Source organism: Cottoperca gobio, chromosome 21 (genome assembly GCF_900634415.1).
Source record: "Cottoperca gobio chromosome 21, fCotGob3.1, whole genome shotgun sequence".
NCBI lineage: Eukaryota > Metazoa > Chordata > Actinopteri > Perciformes > Bovichtidae > Cottoperca > Cottoperca gobio.
Window position 1 is genome coordinate 19,372,589 of NC_041375.1, and position 22,265 is coordinate 19,394,853.

Sequence of the window (22,265 nt, forward strand, 5' to 3'; positions counted from 1 at the left end):
CAGACATCATTAGTCTTTCATTGTCTCTCTGGGACAACTTTATTGCTGTTCTCAATCAGAGGTGGCTGAGGTCCCATTCACACACTGTCTCCTGTGAGATCTCGGGTGCATATCATATGAGTACACCTTAATAGACCCCTAGGAAGGAAACGCTAAAACAGGAGCGATGTGAAACACACTTATTAGACATAATATTGCATGGGTGTGTACATTTTATGGTTATGGTTTCATTAACAAGAGGACATTTATCATGTAGTCTTAAAAAAAAGTTTATAATTTATATGCAAACCTGATGGCAGTGCAGGCGAAAGAAGCCCACAGGCACATCAGAATCCCTGACATATACACACACATACAGACATATACATGAATAAATAAATACAAAATGTTGTTTCCAGTACAGTACTTCATGTATGTATACTTAAAGGAATAGTTTCACATTTTGGAAAACATTTTTTATTGGTTTTCTTTCCTAAAGTTTATTCATGTATATGTCTGTATGCGTGTGTATATGTCAGGGATTCTGATGTGCCTGTGGGCTTCTTTCGCCTGCACTGCCATCAGGTATAATCTGCAGTTTGACAGGGAGCCAGTTTAGAAAAAAAGGCACTGACCACACCAAGGTCAGTGGCTACTCTGTTTATGTATTTGTAAAGAGAATAAACAGGAAAATGCTGTCCCTGAACAGACACATTGGACTTAAAATATGCATCCTTTTGAATGTAACCTTTGTTGTATTATCGTTTGCAAACTTGTGTTGCAGCCACAACAAAACGCATATATTTTACATTCAATGGGGCATTCACTGACCTGATTCTCATCATATCACATCTTTGAATTCACAAACAGAGTGTGGCCTGACCGGACATCACCCTCATTACCATTCTATTAAGCCTTCCAGCAGCAAAATACACCCAGGTCCTTCACCTACATCAAAAATGTATTAATATTGATGTGCTAACCTATACACTATGCATTTGCAAGTGGGCGCACACATTGTTTTTGCTTACCTGCACACCCGTGCACCAACACATTCGCTCGCCGTAAAATGAACACACACACACACACGCACACACACACACACGTACTTATACACACTTGGTGTCAGCCTTCACTTCCGGAAGCAGGCCTTGGCAGAGGGGTTTGAACTAATTGATATTCTCCCAAACTGCTCAGGGCTTCTCCAAGGAACCTCACTCTGCAGTGCTGCTGACGAGGCACATTCCTTCACTGCTGCAGACTTAAAATAGGATCAAAGGATGGAGCAGTGTGTGGTGGTGTGTGTGTGTGTGATAGAGAAGAGAGAGGATGTGTGTGACCAGCATATTGATTCCTCAGTGAACGTAGTCTTATTTTGCCTCTGCATCCCTCTCTTTATATGCGTCTCTGTGCTCACATTAATGTCCTTAAATTCCTTAATTGAGCTTCATCCTAAACGATGCACCATATAACTGGGTTGTTTGCACTCTTGACTATTATTCAGCAGGTAACTAATCACTGCTGGTGAGTGGGCACAGGGCTGCGTTTAATCACTGGCACTTGTACTCCTTTGTGCTTCCCTCCCCTTGCTCTAATCAGGTTTTCTTTAAATGTGCAAAAGTCTCAGTAAATGGTCAAAACAAAAAGCCCCCAATTCAACTTTCTTTCCACGGTTATACTTGCCAAGATGACTTAATTAGTTTGCTCCATTGGCCACAATTACAATCAAAAGATGCACAATTTAACATCCCACAAGCCCGTCCTCCAACTCCTCCTCTACAGGCCATGCAGAGCAGTTGATTTAGTTTTATGGTACTTGTAGTTCAGCAAGTGTTGACTACGTTTTTTTTTTTTAAATCTGGGAGTAAGCTATTATAAGTGAAGCTCCCAGTTTGAAGCCACTGTGTTTCATTAATGTCTCTGTCAGTGGGCTCCACACCTCAGGCCCACTCTAATCTCATCCCTGGAGGGAGGGGGCAACGCTCCATCACGCTCACAACAGAGAGACATATAGTAATGTGACGATACATATTCTCTAGTGGCATATTTAGTATGTCTAGCGGCTATTATGTACATTTAACAGATTTTATGACACTATACATGATATGATGAAGCAGCAATTTGAAGGTCTGTAAGCAGAGACGTAGTGCATCTGCTCTTCCACTCGTTTGGAACTAAATCTCTCCAGGGTTGTTTTCCATCCTTTTCAAATATATTATTCATTGACAGTGCAGCAGGAGCAATCTTGTTGGCGATAAAGCAACACTAAAGGATTGTTGATCACTCCTGCAGGCTCGTTTATTAATTAATTTAGTCATTCACCTGCATTTTAAAAGACTGCTGCAGGAAATAGCCTGAGGAAAACATCTTAACTCACAATTTAGGGGGCAATATTCAGTCCATCGACTGTATCTGAAATCATTGAAGCATTCCTCATTCACTAAATAAGGAATGCTATGTAGAGGACTCCATGCAATGTTTTATTATATCCCCATTAGCTGCTGTATCCCAAAACCCAAAACCTATTTGAACCATCATATTTTAGCTCGTTTTTATTTTGAATTTTTACACTTTAGCACTAAAACACAGTTTAAAAGCAGCACATTGTATAGACAGTTCTCCAGCTTACTGTTCCACCCCTCAGATCTGCATTAGGGCTTAAAACTCCACAGTAATTAATATAATTAATTAACTTTATTTTGTTACACTTATGTATGAGTTCAATATATATATATATATATATATATATATATATATATATATATATATATATATATATATATATATATACACATGTATATGTACATGTATATACAGTATATGTATATATGTTTATAAATACATATATTTATATGTATATATATATATACATATATTTATGTTTATACAGTATATACATATATATATTTATATTGTATATATATACACACATATATGTATATGTATATATACACATATATTTACATGTATATATATATATATATATATATATATATATATATATATATATGTATTTATATATATATATATATATATATATATATATATATATATATATATATATATATATATATATATATATGTGTATATATATATATATATATACAACACTGGATTCTTTAATAACATCTTCTGTTTGAATATTATTATTATTATTATTATTATTATTTTATAGCATTTCTGTTCATAGCTGTGGTTTATAAATGAGCTGTATGAATACATTTAGGCTTTCTTGACTATAATAGCTTTCAGCAGATACTTGGCTAACACTATTAAAATGTCCATCACCATGAAATGTACAGATGTTCTTGCTACCCAGGATGTGATTTATAAAGGATCCCCTGAACTTTCTGGCCCTCGCTCACCTCCCGAGTCTCACCACACGCTCTTAACAACGTTTAACAAAAGCTCTCCGTTTTCATTCCACCTTATACGCTTTTAAAGTTCACTCGTCCATCTTAGCTCTCTGATTAGCTGAAACAATTAGACTCATCAAAACAAGTGAGACACATACACTGTCGAACACTCACAGCACTTAAGCAGGCTCTCTAAGCTTTTATGGCTTCAGTAGATGGACTTGTGATATTCAATGATTAAACAGCATCGGGAGGAAGAGGTACAAACAAGGAAGAAAAGAAAAGAACATAAATCCTAGCCAAGCCTTCCTCATCCCACATGAAATGAACTCTCCGTCTTTGATAATGCAATGTAATTTGATCGCGGCAAGTTAAGCTCCTTTTTCTTTCACTAGACCTCAGAAGTGCTGAGTCTCACTCACCGTTTTTCCTTTCAGGATGGGTGATAAAAGAACATGACCCTGAGGCAAAGTAATAGCAATAATCAAATGGGTTGTTTATCCCGGTTCCATTGGGTGACATTTGCTTTGCCTCGGCAACAGGACATCTAACTAACAGTAATGCGATTTCCTCGGAGGAGATTAGATTAAAATGTTCTGACCTGATGAGGCTGTGGCTTCATCTGCTTCACATCTTCTTTGCTCAATCTTTGGGTCTCCGTGTTTTCCATACAGGCTAACTGTGCATGGTATTAGAGTGTCTGGTACTCTGCGTCAAGAACGCATTGATAATAGTGGAGGACTCGCTGGTATGCACAGTACTGCGAGTGTTTTCTTTGCAATAGGCTATTTTCTTGCAAATTAGATCCTAAGGCAACATTTAGTCCTCTTTCATTTGTGGCTAGTCCCAGACGATTTGTCTAAATCGGTTAAACTAACTGCCTTTCTATGTGGCCTAACTTAAAGAATGAATAAAGTGTTTAAAGTGTCTGTGAACAGCTTGGGGCAACTGTCAGTTCACCCTAACCCTGTTAGGTTCTTGGTGGGGCAGTATAAATGGGGCATTAGAAGTCACAGGAAAAAGGTCTTGGCTTATAGAGAGCTTTGGAATGAGACTGCCATGGACTCTCATACGTTTACATGTAGGAGGAAAAAAAATGTAGGTATGTGCGTCCTTGTTTTGCTCCATGACTGAATATTTCAAAAGGTTTTAATGCGTTTCTTTCTATTCTGTTTGATATTAAAGCATTCTCTTGGTTTATACTTGATATTTCGCTCTGCCAGTATGTGCTGTGGCTATTGCATGTGCATGTCTAACGTATGGATCTGTTGAAAACCAAGAATATGAGATAGAGATTCATTCAAATTCATTTTGTGGCATATTGCGTTTACATTGACTCTTGATTTAAGCAAACTGCAATTAAAAAATACTTCTAATAGTTTGAGTTCTAATAATACCGTCATCAATTAACTATTTGTAAAAAAGCAATGTTCAATCACAGTCTAATATGATCATTTTGCTTGATTATTCTCCTTAACCTGCAGGATAATATTCCATAGTCCCTTCATTTCTTTTGAGTTCCGATTGTACATTCAAGTACCCCACCTCCGTGTGATTATAACTGAAGAAGATCTATTATATCTATGTGAGCCACATAGAAACCCTCTTCCCTCAGAGGCGGTGCTGTGATGGTGCTGTTCTGCAGGTTTTTGTGGGTGAGGGACTATTGTTGAGCTGACAGTGTCCGCTGCTGGTTGGAGCGTTAACTGCAGTGTCTCTGCAGCAGCGCGGAGCAGCAGGCTTCTGAACAGACACGGGACATAAACTCATGTGTGCATCCAAAGCCAGAGCTCGAGCGAGTGGAGGGGGGGGGGGGAGCACCTAACCACCGGTTCACATAAGCATGATTTTAAATAAGCAGGGTCATAAATACCCTTCTTGTGAATATGATAAGGCATCTATACGATAATATGTATGCATTTTCATTCTATGCGCAACGCATGGACAACGCTATCATTTCACCGTTCTTCTCTTTTTGTTTTTCATCTGAAACACTTTTGCTGCAATCGAAATGAATGAGCAAGAATGAGCCTTCTATAGTCTTGTATCTGCCAGCCGGTTCAACCCATCCTATATGTTTATGTCCATACAGCTGGACATCAACAGGTGCGTCTTGCGTGTGGAGAACGATCGCATACCCCATGACAATGCAATACAACGCTCCAGTCCCCTGTGAGCCCACATGTTTAATTACAGCCACAAACAGCAGATGGCTCTCTTGAGTTTTAATTCCTGTGCGTGTGGTTGAGACTTAGAGGATATTAGCTCCCAAACACAAGAACATTATCACAAATGTTGTCTTTCACTGGCTTTTATTGTGTGGAACCGACGAGTCCAATTCATCATCTGAACTGAGGAATAAAGTTGAGTGGAGCATTAAGTGGATCTCCAGTTCCGTGTGGTTCACTTGAGATATCCTGCAGTCTTTGGTGGTCGTTCAAGAAAAGATTATTATGTCCGACTGAGGGAAACGTTTCCTTCCATCATTGCGCGGTGCTGAAATGAGTGGCTCTGTCCGTGGTGCTGAAACCATGTGCAGCAACTAGTATTTACCCTTATAAGGTAGAACATAAAAACTTGGATTTTTTTTTTTTTTTCAAACCTTGCAGTGAGGTGGAATACATTCCCAGTGGTATTTTACATTAGCATTGATGTTGGGAACAGTGTAGCAGCTGCCTTATTCTAAAGTAAATGTGCTGTGGAGCCAAAACTGAAGATAACGTCAGCATCAAGCCCCTGCTGTTCATTCCTCTTCAAGCAGGGGCTTGGTGATCGAGAGGAGGGGTGTGGGGGAGGGCATCCTCTACACTCAGGCGTGTACTGACGAGTGGCTAGGACTTGTTGATGGGAATGATTTGTTGTTATCTGGGTATATAGTCTCAGGCGAGTGACTACTGCTTCCTATTGGGGTTTTTTCTTTCTTTATGTGAGCGTGGGAAATAGTGCGGGCGTTACTTTCATTATTCCCTTTACGCACTGATCGCCATAGATGCTCCCGCCGTGGGCTCTATAGGAAAACCTAGTGCGTCGAACTGTCTGCTGATCGCCGGGGGCTTTAAGTTTATATATTTGTATGCAGCTTGTCACACAATGCAGACGTCATCCCTACAGGATTTAGATCAGCTTTAGTCATGTTTTCTCCCTGGCTCCTATCGCACCCTGTTGTGAATGAGGAATACGGTGAAGAAAACATGTTTTGAGAACGTTATCCGGCAGGTCGGCAGGTAGTTGGAATACAAGTTTGCAGTAATATAGCCTGCTGCATCAATTCTACTACGGTTGCGTATTTCTTTTCCATCTTTAAACGTGTGACTGTTGATCAGTCACCGCAGGGTCGCTGTCGCGGATTGCTTCTTGCAAACTTGGAGTTTGCGTCGCCCGGTGCTGCTGTGCCTTCACTCGAGTGGTGATCTTCGTAGGAGGCGCCTGTATTTGCTTGATTGCTGGCGGCGCACATGCACAGACGTCCCCACTGGTACCCAAGGAGCGACTTCTGATAGAGCAACCTCGTCTGCAAGAAGGAGGAGAAAACGGAGGGTGAAAAGACGAGGAAAGAGTGGGTGCTGTGCTGTGAGGACGCTGCAGCCGGGTTTGGACATTTAAGGAGACGATGCAACTGAACATGTTACAGACAATGAGCAAAAACATCACTGTGCAGCTATGAATGATCCTCTGAAATCTCGGTCCGCGTGAGTTTGGCATAGCTCTTCATCAAGACTATGGTTATAGATGCATGTATGGAATTACTCATGAACTGATCACATTTTTTTTCTCTCCATCATGTCAAATCATTTTTCGACTGATGATGACAACTGTTCCGCAATGTAGTGTTTGGACAAAAACAGAAAACCAGCTCCTAAAAAAATATATTTGACATTTTATTTCACGGAACGGACCACTTAGCCGCCACCATGGGACTGTGACCCGGGCTGCGAGCTCTGAGAGGCGGCTGTTCGTTTAGTCTGTGCTCCGGGTGCAGACTGGACCTGAGCAGTTGTGACATTTTGAGCCATGGCTGCTGCTATCGCAAGTGGGCTGATCAGGCAGAAGAGACAGGCACGGGAGCAGCATTTAGACCGGCCCTCGACCAACCGACGGAGGAAGAGCCCCAGCAAGAACAAGGGGCTCTGCAATGGGAACCTGGTCGACATCTTCTCTAAAGTGCGCATCTTCGGCCTCAGGAAACGGAGACTACGGAGACAAGGTCTGGGAACTTTAGTGTGCAAGGTGCCCGCTTTGTTGGCGCAGAGCGTTGTGCATTCAGTGTAAACATGTGCATTCAACCACTGGTTGATGGCTCTAATTAGGCCTTTGACAATCATAATTACATTGCCTCCTATGTAGTTGAAGTACACAAGGTGATAATGAAATAAATCATACTCATGTATTACTGATTACATAAACTTGCCAAATTCTACCTCCGTGCGTAAAAAGTTGAACTGAGCGAAGGAGATGATTCTGTTTTGTATTGTATTGGGCAAACACAACAAACCTGCATCTGAATTGCATTAAATCCCAGGTAGCACACAGGCTCCCGACGAGTTGTACCCAATGGTTTAGACCAGTTTACTGAGCTGTCACCTCGGGGGATCTGAAAAGTGCCTGATCGTTATGAAGCGCATACACGATTCGCCGAACTGCTTAGTACGTAAACAAATCATAAAAGCCAGAAATGAAAATCATTTAAATTCAAGCAAAAATGTCAATACGTCCCGCGGAATGGAGGTTACGCCTTTCAAACATAATCTTTTCTCGTGTAATGTTATGAATCCGTGGGCCAATGGGCTCTTATTGCTCCAGCTGATATTCGTTCCACTTATGGAAATGTCATGAACATATTTGCTCTAATGTGACAACCTGGGATTGTTTCAGAGCGCTCTCAACAATTATTTCACTGCTGGAATCAGTGCCAACTGTGAGGGTAATTTTTCTTACAAAAATGAATTAGGATAATTCATTCAGGAAAGAAATTACTCCAATTATTTGTCCTTGTTAGTGAATAATGGAAGGGGACTGTATGCTCTTCTTGCAATCATCAGGTATCAAACCTGTTGCACCAGACTTACCATCACTCCAATGGGTTAAACACCATTTTGCACAATTGAATGTCTATCTCACATTATAAACAACACAGTTTTTTTTAAAGCAAAAGCACCTTAAAGCAGTGTTTAGTTGTTCATCTTGTTCACAAAGAGAGCCATTTTGATAGCTGAGCCTCTCCTCTAGCCTTCCTGTGTTCATATTGGAATTGACCAATATGAGTCATAATGTCCCATTCACTAGCCCTTAATGATTCCATGGATTAAAGTGATTTTAATATAACAGGATCTATATAGTAGCTTATCTGGACATGGGTCAGGCTGCATCAGAATAGCAGGTTACCCTCCACACCACTGTTTCTGCTTCTGTTTTAGGACCTGTGTGTGTGTCCGGCTGTCTGTGTGTGTAATTGTCTGCCCTCTTCTGTCACATTGGAATTGGCTTGTGGCATATCTATTTCTTAATTTAAACATCAGCAGTGTCCGGCAGCCCCCACAGCAGAGGTGTTGACAGACGATGCTGTCATTTATTCAGGGAATTAATGTCTTGCCACGGCAATAGAAACAAAGATAGGCCTACAATGCCTTTTTTATTTGGTGCGGTGTTTAATTATTTTAGCATGTTTATGGATGTCATTGTGAACAATTGGGATCCGGTCCAAATAGATTTGGAGTCAGACATGTGAATGCCCAGTCAACCTGCACATCACACCTTTTTATAACGGCCATTTTATCGAGCCACTTAGAGACCTCCCTGAGCCTCAGAATAGTGCTGTTAAACCACAGTAACAGTGCCAGCACAAATGTTGGGGAACTGTGTCGTGAGGCTTCAACAAAAAAAACACGAGCCTTCTGCCTACAAGATGAGAAACAGTGCCACTGAAATGAAAAGAAAAGAAAAGAAAAGGGGAAAGGCGTTTTAAAATGAGGATTTTGTCCACATCTTGGAAGCTCTGATCAGAACACAGGGCAACCGCTCTGTTTTCTCTCACTTCAATTGTGTGTTATTTGTGATTACAGGCCTAATGAGAATATACTCCATTCATTTCACCCTCACACGGTAATTAGGAAAAATCTTTACCAAGTGATAGCAGGCTTTGCTGTCAAGGGGGCTGCTTTGGAAATACTGCAGAAACCAATGTTTTTCTCCTCACCCCTCCACCATGCCTCTTCTCTCCCTTCTTCCCTTCTTCTCCCTAATTCAGCATCACATGAGCACACAGCTTAGAAAGACTAATGGCTTATTAGGTGTGCTTAATTTAATATTGCACCCTCTCCGGAAAGAGTTTATTTTTTGAGAGGGAATAAAGTCGAATATAACAGCGATTATATGAGTTGTCTTCACATCCCAGGAGAGAAAGTCATCAAGACTTTGATTATATATTGAAGTCTCACTGAGATCTGTCAGCATGAGGGAGTGGACGTGTCTGACATGTACTCTAACACCAGTATTCCCTTTTGGCTTTGAGTATTGATCTGATGAGACACTAGATACGCTTTTGTTATGGGTAGTATTGATTGGCACTGACATAAATTGTGTTTTTGAGCTCGAGAAAATGTCTCAAAACTATCAAAAATCAATACTAATAATCCGTATCTTTAAATGCTTTTATTGTGACAGGATCTTCAGCACCCATAGACCTAGATGAACAACACACAAAATAAAATAAATGAAGTGTTGTCTGCGGCGTTCATTAGAATGCACAGATGTGGTTTCCTGTCCCCGTCCAACACTTGAGGGAATATGCTTGGAGCGCTTTATGTTTTCTCCCTCATATCGGCTTTAATTTTGATAGCAGATGCGGAGCCAGTGATCACACAGGTTTTTTTTAAGGGATTATATCTGAGTTGTAAATCCTATTACACTCAAACCCAGTAAGTGAGCTGTGAGGCACATAATCTCACTGCTCTGGCTCTAATTATCTCACTAGATTAGATCCATAGATCATGTTACATAGATCAGACCATCAGGTTAGTCATACGTGATCTACACAGGACACAGCAGCTTTCACAGCTGTCTGAATCAGATGAGTTATTGTAGAGATGTTGTTGATATAAGAGGAATGGAGAAGTGTTCGCTTCCCCTGTGCTTCCACTTTACCGTAACAGAAGCAACATGGAGGGGTTTTTCCTTTGCAGGCTGGAAAAGCCCTTCTCCTATTCCAGAAACATCCAAAGTGGGTCAGGCAGGGCAGGGCTGATAGCAGTCTACAACTGCTGCTGCAGCTGTGCCCGTGTGTGTGTGTGTGTGCGTGTGTGTGTCCTTACACGCTGTGTTCGCTTTGCACTGAGCCGAACGTGTGTGTCTTTGCACAGACACACACACAGACAGAGGAATGACACAACAGAAAATGAGACAGGATAGGTGCTGTGGTAAGGAAGAGAAAAGAAAGGAAAAGAAAAACAAATCACAACCTTTCTGTGACAGTTCAATGTATTATGCAGCGAGGACTTCTGCAGCAGAACGACCTGATTTGAGATCTTACGGTTCTGATGCTTGTTGTTTTCCAAGTAAACCCCCTGCTGCTGCCAAAGCAACATTCTGTTTCCCTACAAAAAAAAGAAGAAAATAAATGGCATCTAGAAATATGCAGTGCTTCTGTTGTAAAAACTAATACCAGCAAGTGCTGTAGAGGCTGGATACTCCATAGGTGATAAGCAGCACTGTTGTTTCACCGTTGGGATACAGAGGGAGAAGAAATGGAGAGAGAAAGAGACAATGAGTAACAGAAGAAAGAAGGCGAATGAGTCAAGTACTTTCTTCACTCAGGGAATTCTACAGAGACATTTTCAAAGCAGTCCTTTTGTAGGAGAGCATACATCATATCAAGCTTGTCCGACCAAACTAAAAAATGCTGTGTCATTCTAAAAGCACGTTCCTTCATATCTTTGCATGTGACATTTCTATCCTCCCATTCTCATATTTCCTTTGTCATAGTTTTATAAAGCAATTCTGTTTCTCTCATTCTGATTTTATAAAATTCAAAAGAAAATAAATGACGTCAAATCCATTGGAAACTATTCATCATGTGGCCATGAGTAAGTTTGACCTTCAACATGAGTTGCATTAACACATTTTTTGTAAGAATTACAAAACCCATTATGTCACTCTGATGTATTAACCAGCATACATTAGTGTCTGATGTGCAACTGTCAGTCATAGATAATGTGCTGGGTATTCAATTCAATTCAATACACATTAATCCAGACATCCTTCTGAGCAAGTTTATATGCCAACGACTACAGTATAATATTTATATATATATATATATATATTACTGAAACGTATTTCGTACATTCTTCCATTCCACGTCTTTTAAATGTTGTTTTATTAAATTTGATAAATTAGCTAAAAGGTTACAGATTGCTGCAGTTCAGGTAAACTGAAGCTCGAAACCAGAGGGGAAATCTGTGTGTGTGTGTGTGTGTCTGTGTGTGTGTGTGTGTGTGTGTGTGTGTGTGTGTGTGTGTGTGTGTGTGTGTGTGTGTGTGTGAGAAAGAGATACTGTCTGGCTCGCCCATGGAACACAGCCAACATCACATGATTTATAGCATGTTGTTGGAGCCAAGTTTACCTCCAAACACACACACACACACACACACACACACACACACACACACACACACACACAAACACACACAAACACACACACACACACACACACACACACACACACACACACACACACACACACAAACACACACAAACACACACACACACACAAACCGTATTGAAGTATTCATACAGCCAGCAAACCAGTTATGCAGTTTTAATTATAACAGATTGCCCCCAACGGATCTGTCTTCAGAATCAATCTCGCCGCCACACATTGTTTAAATGCTGCTGATCAGAGTCATTAATCGATCGCAGGTTAGCCAACTGTGTGTGTGTGTGTGTCCGCGACAAGAGTACTTGCTCAAGAGAATTCTACAATCATTAAAAATCCATGAGAAAATGTGTGTGTATAAAGTTGCGTGCCATGGGCGTGTTTTTGTGCATGTGAATGTGTTTCCCTGCTCTCCCTAATGTGTGGAAACTCCCACATCTCCCCCACCACTACATTGTTAGGAGTGTGTGTGTGTGTGTGTGTGTGTGGCTTTGAGGTTATGTACTGTATGGTATCTGATTGCACTGGCATAATAAATGAATGAATTTAGCCCTTTCAATTGTGATGATGCACTGCCCTTTGCAGTGGTGGTAAAGACATAAGTACAGAACTGACACATTTAGTTGTTCAGTTTAGTTTTAGTTGTATAAATAAAGCAACCACATGTACTGTAGGTTTATTCAAATGTATCCCATTTCACTGTATTTTCTCTGTGTTATTTCAAATTCACAAAATGCCAAACTAAATTGCAACAGGACAGTCAATCAGCAGTTGTTAAAGTCATTTATCCACCAAACATTTGTTGGATCCAGCTCCTGTAATGTGAACATTCCTCACATTTCTTGATTGAATGCACTGTCGGTTGAACAAAACAAGACATTTGAAGGTGTCGCATTGAGCACAGGAAACTTGTGATGGATGTTCTTTTTTATTCTCTTTTTTAATTCTGTATTTTCCGACATTTGTTGGACTAAACTGTGGATGCTCGTTTCCGCCATAAAAGATCAAATCAATTAATAATTAGTCATGATTTTAAAAAGTATGTCTAATGGTAAGTCAAAGTTGTGATAAAAAGTCCAAAAATATTTGAAAAAAAGTGGATCCTTTGAGGAAATGGGCACTTTTCAGAAACCAAAGATAATTGCACCTCAGCCTAATTGTAATGGGAATGTCCATTAGCAGGTGGATAACAGAGTCTGGACAAAAGAAGAATGACAGTTCTGTCCTCTTCACAGATGAAAGAGTCCATCTGTGTGTTACTTAGGGAAAACACCTACTACAGTATGAGTTCAACAGATGTTAAACACAGCGAGCAGAGAAAGGATGATGTCTTCACAGTTACATATTTTCTTGAGAGATACTGTCATCGTCCTGTCAGCCTGCTCAATGTGTATCACAGGTACTCTGACAGTCACATACTGCTTCAGCCACCTCTTCATTGTTCTGGTGAGGCAACAAAGCAGCGCTGTTAAATGCCGTTATAGCAGTATTGCTCGGATACACCGGCATTTTATTTCCTTTTCAGGCAGCAGGGAAAGGTCTTAGCGCTACATAATGCCATCACCCAGCAGAGCCATTTCAGACGAGACTGCCTTGAGCTGCACACCAACTGAAAGAGAGAAAAAACCTTTCTCTGCCCTCAGCAAGACTTCTTGAGTTCTCCTCTGTGGCCAGGCTCTCTCTCTCTCTCTCTCTCTCTCTCTCTCTCTCTCTCTCTCTCTCTCTCTCTCTCTCTCTCTCTCTCCCACACACACAGTTGCTTGCAAGGAGCACGGTTTAGGCTCAGGTGAAGTTGATTGTTTACCCCCTCAGGGTTTTCTTAGAATGAAATTTGGTGTGATGGCTGTCTCTACAATAACACTTATGTTGATGGTCAACTACTCAAACCCACACACACACACACACACACACACATACCCAGATGAAAAAAATAATATCGCACGGCTTCAGCGCAAGCAATACTTTTCCATAGACATTCCGAAATGTGCAGCGACACGCAGGTTTATTAAAATGTATCCTTTTATGTTTTTTCCCCTTTCAATTTTTTTTCTTGTTAATAAAAACCCACAAAATGCCAACTAAATTGCACCATGTCTGTTAAAGCTGCAGTGATTTATTAACAGCAGATATGTGATTAATTCCCCTGTTGGGTCAGCTGGAAGGGACACAGCACAGACGCTTTTACATCCTACACACTACGGACCCAGAGAGGGTGCTGTTGGGTTCATTATGGGAGTCATTCGACCACAGATTAATTTTGCTGCTTATAATTGGATGGCCTATCTCTGAGCAGGGCAGGGCTTATATGTAAAGAAAGTTGGCAGTGAGATGTGCCTGTGAAATACACAGTAAATACACATCTTTTCATCATTCTAATTGCTTGTCTGTTCTTTCTCCCTCTTTCTCTCCTGCAGATCCCCAGCTCAAGGGTATAGTGACCAGGTTATATTGCAGGCAGGGATACTACTTGCAAATGAACCCCGATGGCTCTCTTGATGGGACCAAGGATGACAGCAGTAATTCCTGTGAGTACCTTGAGAGTTGGGCTTCTAGATAAAAAAAAACATTTGATGGGTGTCAAGAAACCTTTGAAGAATTTCTAACAGAGGACACTGTGGAAAACTATTAAGTTATGGGTACTTAAAATATGTATAGGTTCCTTGAGCGGAAAGGCTTTTTTTCCGGGAAGTGCCTTGCTTACTTCCTGGTCTAGATTTATCTCTTTTAGGTGCAAGTGATTAACCTGCAACCTTCCCGTCACACTTTCAGGCCAATACCTTCCCTCATTTCTCAGCCTTCAGAGCTAAAGCATCTTCTTAAACGGCAGCTATAGTATCACACAGATTCACCATCCTCCTCTCTGAGAGGGAAAGTGGACCAGGAAACAGTAGGCTTAACGGGGAGAAAAGGGTATTATTAGCTTGTTCTGGCACTGCTCCTCTAGCGCTCCAGGCTAGGTGGTTAATTTGATTCCAGTGCTTGGTGCTAACGTTAGCCTGACACTCCACATTGTGTCACTTACTCCCGTCAGCATGAGGAGATGTGGCACACGTCACATCTGATAGGCTGAAGGGACTTATTGAAACAGAGGTCAATACATATAAGAGACTCATCATATCATTAAAACTACAAGATTAAATCAAACGTTGGCGCTGACTGCTCCTCGTTAAATTTGACATTTTGAAATAGCCCAAAAGCTACTAAAAAAACAATGATCATGCGGTAGTTTTCTTAGCCTTCCCCCAGCGTCCAAACCTGCCAATACAAATTATTTACAGTCTCCCATACGCAGACACTCACTGTCAGAGCCAGGCCAGTCCTGTTTTTTCCTCACCAGTACAAATAATAGCCATTACCCACCAGGCCCAAGGAGTCTGCTTCAACACCAGAAAGGCCTATTAGATCTGGCACGCACCAGTGGTTGCCCCAATTACAGATACTTCTCAGGTAGCTCTGGGTGGCCGCGGCTATGCTAGGCTAGTCACGTTCACCATGCCATGCTGCAATTCATCATCAGAGGTTACCTAAATGCAACAGCTAGCAATTGTATTATCTATGCTTTGTGAAGCATTAATGATAGGCAGCGTGCAATTGGATGACGCAATAATGTTTCAGTGCATTTAATGTTCTGTCAACGGTCAGGTCTGTCTATTGTAACGTTTGGTAATATCTTTATGAATATGTGTGTTTGTCTGTTCACGTGTGTGTTTTTCAGCTTTGTTCAACCTTATTCCTGTGGGCCTCAGAGTTGTCGCCATTCAGTCCGTGAAGACAGGGTTATACATCGCCATGAACGGGGAGGGCCTTCTGTACACATCAGTAAGCAAGCTATTCTACTCTATTCTGTTGTCAAGACATCTGAGCATGTCTTGAAAATGTACTTGAAAATGTTTAAAGATAAGTGCATACTAAAACCTCACATGTCACACAGTCACAACACATCAGGCTGACTTTGTACACATGCTGTGTGTTTTAAATGTAAAAAAATATATAGATGTAGATACATTCATCAACTTTCACTGCAAGCAAGACATGCATTTCCAAATAAGGGTTCCTGAACATGTCTCAGATATTTAGCACATTTGCAGCAGGATAATTACATTTTACTGAAGGTGAGGGATCCCATTAAGTAGAAGTTCTCCCATACATTCTGCTCATCAGACTAAATGCCTCTAGAGTTTTCATTCTATATGAAAAAGAAACCCATTTATATCAGGTGACATCATTTAGAAGGAACACATATTAAACTCTATGCTATTGCAGAATATATTAAAAAAGATAAGAATATGTTCGAGCCCCCCCTGGGAGCCCTGTCACAAACGTGTCCATGTTATGCTAGCAGGGATCAAGCCTTGCTGCGCCCCCTTGCAATAACTCTGCCCCTAGGGTGCCCCCCCTCCCCCCACTTTGGGAACCACTGATGCATGCCATTGCCAGAGAAATGCTGTCACAAATATTGTTTAGCGTTATGTAAACAAAATGAAATACAGTTAAGACATCTGATTCTTTTTCACTTTGTGATTACCCACTGTTGTTGACTGTTCAGAATAAACCAGGCTTCTGCAGGCTAGACAAGAGGGTGATAAGACCCAGCACAGAGGCTTTTAGTCTCACTCCTCCACTCTGCCCTCTCCCAGTCACTGGAATCAATCAGCGGGAAGAACGTTGGGAGTGCTGGCCCTCTCCCAGACAGGTGTATCCATCAGAATCACTGTCTCTTCTTCTGCTGTCCTCATGTTCCTAATCCTCAGAGCGCCGAGCAGGGATCGCCATCTTATTCTTCCTTTATTACCTCGGAGATTCAGAGGGGCTACTTCTCTTACTGTGCAGTGCTCCGGCATTGCGTTGGAATTCTCTGATACTTAATCACCGCTTGACTTAAGCCAGAAAAATGAAATTAATTTGAGGAGGATTGACCTAGAATCCTATGGATGTTGTTAAGGAACGGCAAAGCAGGGATTATGAATTAATGTATTCTATGGGTGCACTATTCTGCATAACACACAAGAAGATATCATTTGCACAGTTTGTTGATTGCATACAATCTTTTTCCTTGCAGACACTTGATTGTAGCAGCATATTGGGAAATGTAAAGCTTCAAAATACTATTTTGTTCTCCAAAAAGACAACATTTAGACGAACATTAAAATGGACAAAACGGCAAATAAAGCATTTTAATACGTCTGAGAAAAGGATAAAAAAATAACTTAAGTATAACCTGATACACAGAATATGGAATACTATTATTTGTATTTACATATATAGAATTTGATAATCTGTTTGTGGGTTTCACGGCTTCTGCGATACAATTAGTGCAGATAATTGATTCAGAATACTACATACATAAATAGTTACAGCTGTATATAAATCTGTATGGTACACGTTAGTGAATGCACAGTACAATAATAGTATAGGAGGCAGACAAACTAATCAAAGGATAACTTCACAATAAAAGACCTTAAGCCTAAAGTAACTGACTCACTATTTAAAAACTAGCTCACAGCTAGGTGAAATGATGTCACATGCATTTTGGCAATATTGGTTTTGTTGAGCCGGGTCAGGTCGACATGTTCCTTTAGTACAGTTTGCCCTGCTCCTTACTTCCCCTGCTTAATTTACATCTTATTTTTGTGCTAATGGAGGCTCTGATCAGATCTCAACTACCCAAAGGTCTCTTTTTGCTCCTTAGTGTGTGAATAACTCCGGTAATGGCAGCCTTGTAAGATGTTCTTCATCCTCCTTCAGCTCTTCCTCCCCCTTCTTTCTGCCTCTTTAATGCTCCTCTGTCGGCAAGACACAACCATTCCTCCCATTATCACTCTGTTCTTTTGGCAAGCAGGGATCTGGCAGTCGACCTTTTCTACCCATTAAGGGTATTTGATTGTAGTGCACTCTCATTTTCAGGCACTACTTTGAAGGTTATATAAATGCTGCTTGCGTTGGAGTAGGTGGTGTACACAGTGTACAGTATGTGTAAAATCTGAGAAAAACCACCTGTTTTTATTGGAAACAGTTTTATTTCTCATTACGGCCTCATTTCCCTGAAGTCAGGTCATTTTTTATTGAAGTTACTACAATGAGCTTTTCAGTTTTAATAGGCTATGAATCGGTCTCAATTTAATACTGACGCCTCGATATTACCTAAGCAAACGGGACCATCAGCGATAAGATCGGCTATTTCTATATAGTTTGTCTCATCGCCTGTCACCGTGTCTGATTCTCCGCGACATCAGACGAAAAGATTTACAGCATGCAGACCGGGAGAGCTTATGTTTTACATTTTCACAGGCAAAGTTTCGTAGTGAGTTGCACGTTAGTCAGTTAAAAGGCAGCAGGAGGAGTTTGTCCTGAAGAGATTTCTATCTTTGACGTTATATTTTGTGGTTATTGCTGAAACTGGGGCAGGATCAGAAAAGAGAGAAGAAGAAAAAAAAGGAATCAGGTGAAAAAGAAAAAGAAAAAAATCCTTAAAGGGACAGTTACCAGAAACCATTGGTCGGTCATCCAACAGTTGGAGAGAGTCGGCCCTCTTCCTCCTAGACTGGTATGTAAAATGTCTTTTTTATTTATGAAGTACTTTGCCGGACGTGATTTTACATAAACATACAAATTAACGTTGGTGGCTAAAACAAGGTTTACGATTATTCACCATCGTCATATTACAGTTATCAATCTTACATATCCACTAATAGATACCTCACCTACTATGCATCCAACAACTGTGTTAAATGTAAAAAAAAAAATACTATTTAAAATAAGTTGCGTTTTTTACAACACGATGGTGTTCATGGAAACACAGCCGCCTTTGTCCACCAACACAAACTTAAAGTAACTTGTAGCTGCTTTAACTAGAATTCACTTCGTCAGTTATTATTCTGTCCCATTAATACACTACTAAGGCTTTTACTGTGATGACGTGCGTTGATAATGAGTAACACTACAGATGAGGTGACTCAAAAGGAGAGTGCCACTCTTTTAGAAAATAGATGGAAAGCCCATTCAAGGCCTCTGGTAGTGCATCATATTCTTTTATGTGAGGCACCCTAGGCGCGGCGTGCGGCTCGAATGACAGAGATAGCATCAAAGTGACTGTGCAGCCTGGCACAAAGGACACACCATGGAATAAAGGGGAGTTCAATCATCTCAACCCTTTTTTAATCTGCTCCTTTTGTATCCGAGCCAATAAACCCCAAGCTAATTTCTCCTCCAGGCTGCTCCCTGGATCAGGCATTTCTTCTGAAATGTAATAAGGGGAGAAGGAATCCTCACAGCTTGTTGTAGAAGATAGCTGAAACACGACTTGTGGTAGTCTTTAGATAACTAATAGAATTATTTATGCAAAAACAATTACAATAGAAGCTATTAATGATACAAACCTTAATTATTATGTAAGGACTGTGATATTAAATTCCCTGAAAAGTAAAAAAAGCAAGAGGTTGGATTGTACACTTTTGTTACACATGATGAAATGATGTTGCCAAAGAATGCAACTCCCAAGTGTTGATTTTGCTGTTGTTTTCATGTCCTGCTAATACAGACTCCTACCATCTCTCAAGTGTAAAGGTTGGGCATTTCATGGTTGGCTGGTTTTCTTTAGAGCTAGTTCCCGGTTCTCTCCCTCCAGCGGAGTCTCTCACTGCAGGCTTTCTTTATCAGGAGTCTGCACTTGTTAGTGCTACCTTTCATGATTGTCAAATTGACTTGCCACATCACTCGAGTGGTCCTTTTAGAAATGAAATCCTTGAGAGAACTAATCTGGAACACTGCAATGGCTTTAGATTCACTTGTTAGAGGCTCTATCATCAGCAGTATGAACACAGAAGACTGAGGGCATCGCTTTCCTGTAGTGCCCAATTCAGAATGCATGAAAGCTCCAAGAAGCTTGATGTGTGGTCTGCCTCAGTACGTACAGTATGAAAATGAAAGTGCATGTGTGGGGAAGAATAAGAAGGAGCGGCTTATTCACGAGTCAGTGATGTGAAACCAAGAGAGCCTTTTGAGAAGTCACGAGTCCTCTGGGTTCAGGGTATTAGATACCCCCCCCCCCCCCCCCAACATTCTTATTCATCTTCCAATTTCTTTGGCCGTTTTTGTAATACAGCTCTCGAATGTTCTGCCTATAAGGGACACCCTGCCATGGATGCTCTTTGCTCCCTCATGGTGGAGAATTCAGCTCCACCTGATATTAAAATAACCTTTCAGTGTGAGATCACATAATATTAAGATATTAAAAACATATTACATGCAGGTTATATCTTCTTTTTCATACCGCTGATAGGTACGCCTGTGACTCGATGAGTCACGCCGGCATGAGCAGAGAAATAAATTAAATCCAATGGAATCACTGCAACAAAGTAAATCTGCACAAGTCTTTTATTTCATGTTCAACTTCGGTGTACGTTGACGCCTACCAATAGCATACCGTCTCGACAGCGCCGACCATTTAGAGAACAGAAAGCCGGAGACGGTACAAAACAGAGGAAGCTAGCTTAGCTTATTAGCTCTGTTGCACCACATGCACCATCCAAATTCATATAACCCCGCTCTGCTGGAGCATAAACTGCTCCACAAAAAAGTGATGGTCTCCAGACAGTTAGGAAACAGTCGATGGTACAAACATGATTGTAATTAAATTATTGATATAACTGTTTGAACTTATTGTCAGCCATCTTTGTGCCTCACAAGCCTCGGCTGGCTAGCATGTTAGCGGTTAACTTGCTACTGTAGCCTACTTAGTAGTAGCCTACACACCAGAAAGTACAAAGTAGGTGACGATTCTTCGATGGGCTTTGCTAGACCACTTTGTTTGGTCACCTATGTTTAGTCATATAAATACATGAACATCAACAGAATTGTGACACTTCACAAGTTTGTCCAAAAGTGTGTATGACCATGTGTGTTGGTGTGTGTGTCAGTGTGTCTGAGAATGTGTGGGTTTAGTGGGTTTGCATGCAGCATCGTTGCCCAACAGATGGCTTCGCGTGAACATGTTTTATTGGTGTTGATTGCAAATTTGCCATGAAAGGAAACAATCTCTTTCACAGTTTCATGGATGTTTTATGGACGGATACACAATGAAGGTGGGTTGTCAGGAGCCTCCCAGGTGCTTTTAAGGGAAATGAAGCCTCTGGCCTTTAGATGTGAATTACTTAAGTGTGCAGTAGTCTAGCTGACATTCTCCCTTTGGAATACATATAACATATGTAAGGAAATTAACAATTATAATTAATTGTCGTCTCACAAACGTAAAAAAAGAATCAGCCTGGAAGGGAAAATAACAAATAGTTGAAATCCTGCTTTACACAAGTGGCACCTGTATCATCATTTATGAATTAAAACCTTACTTACATGTTAAATGGAAAGAAAACATGCCTCTGAAAAGTGCCAGTTTATTTCTTTAACCTCTTGAACTAATTCACAGAAACTTGTAAAAACACATCAGTCTAACAGCAGAAGCAGAGAAGGGGGGCACACTATAATATTTCCACTTTCCCACAGATCTTTGGTACCTATAGTAATTGCTCAGATGATTTCCCCTCCGGAGGAGAGTCAGGCTCAGAGTCAAGATGGGGGGGAGCCTCATTATTTCAAAAGCGGTGCTCTCTCTCTCTCTTTTGCTTTTAACGCAGCGTTAGTGTCGGGTAGGGTGGCGGTCACAAGGGCTGCAGGGAGAGCAGCTTCATGCATTAATGAACAACAAGGTCGGAGGTAGGCGTCAAAGCTGCACTGGTGAACTGTTGGTCGGGGCCAAGAGGAGCTAAGAATAGCCATTTAATATCACTTTGAGTATTAATAGCTTTCTAATGGATGAACTTTCTTGACCTTACAGGCTGGAAAACACACATTGGCAGAATATTGTTGTATCTTGTCCGTTCAGAAGGCTCTATAGAGTTGTGCAAAGAAGAGTTTTGCGTCATAGCAGTGAGTCACGAAGCTTAAAACAGGGAGTCTCCCCACAGTGTTTTTGGCTTTACCTGTGGGGATTATGCCTCTTTGAACAATAAATCTTAAATACTTAACACAGCTGATGTCCTCTATCTGTTTCCAGGTCAACAGCTTAAGGTCTATTAATGTCACATCTCCCCCAATTCCTCAATAACTCTGTTATTCCCCTGTTTATTTAACGCAATTAAGAGTCGGCAAGTGCAGCTGTTTTCTGAATCATTGCTTTACATGGCACATATTTATGATATGCAGTTTTGCAGCGAAGTGACTGAGTGCAATGGGAGGAATATCAGGGGGATACATAATGGATCATGAAAAATGTAGTCAAGAAAGTCAAC

At 40.8% G+C, this 22,265-nt stretch overlaps 1 protein-coding gene across 2 annotated transcripts in view; it reads left to right on the top strand.

Annotated features, from left to right (window-relative positions):
- Positions 1-22,265, top strand: part of fgf14 (fibroblast growth factor 14) — an 88,283-nt gene that overhangs the window by 49,970 nt on the left and 16,048 nt on the right. The window contains exons 1-3 of one of the 2 annotated variants that reach the window (XM_029458705.1): positions 6,255-7,539; positions 14,397-14,507; positions 15,698-15,801. In XM_029458705.1, coding sequence (XP_029314565.1) covers positions 7,347-7,539; positions 14,397-14,507; positions 15,698-15,801 — 408 coding nt within the window. In that variant the 5' untranslated portion in view covers positions 6,255-7,346. Of the gene's footprint in view, positions 1-6,254; positions 7,540-14,396; positions 14,508-15,697; positions 15,802-22,265 lie in introns of those variants that run through there. The other variant, XM_029458704.1, reaches the window with a different exon arrangement.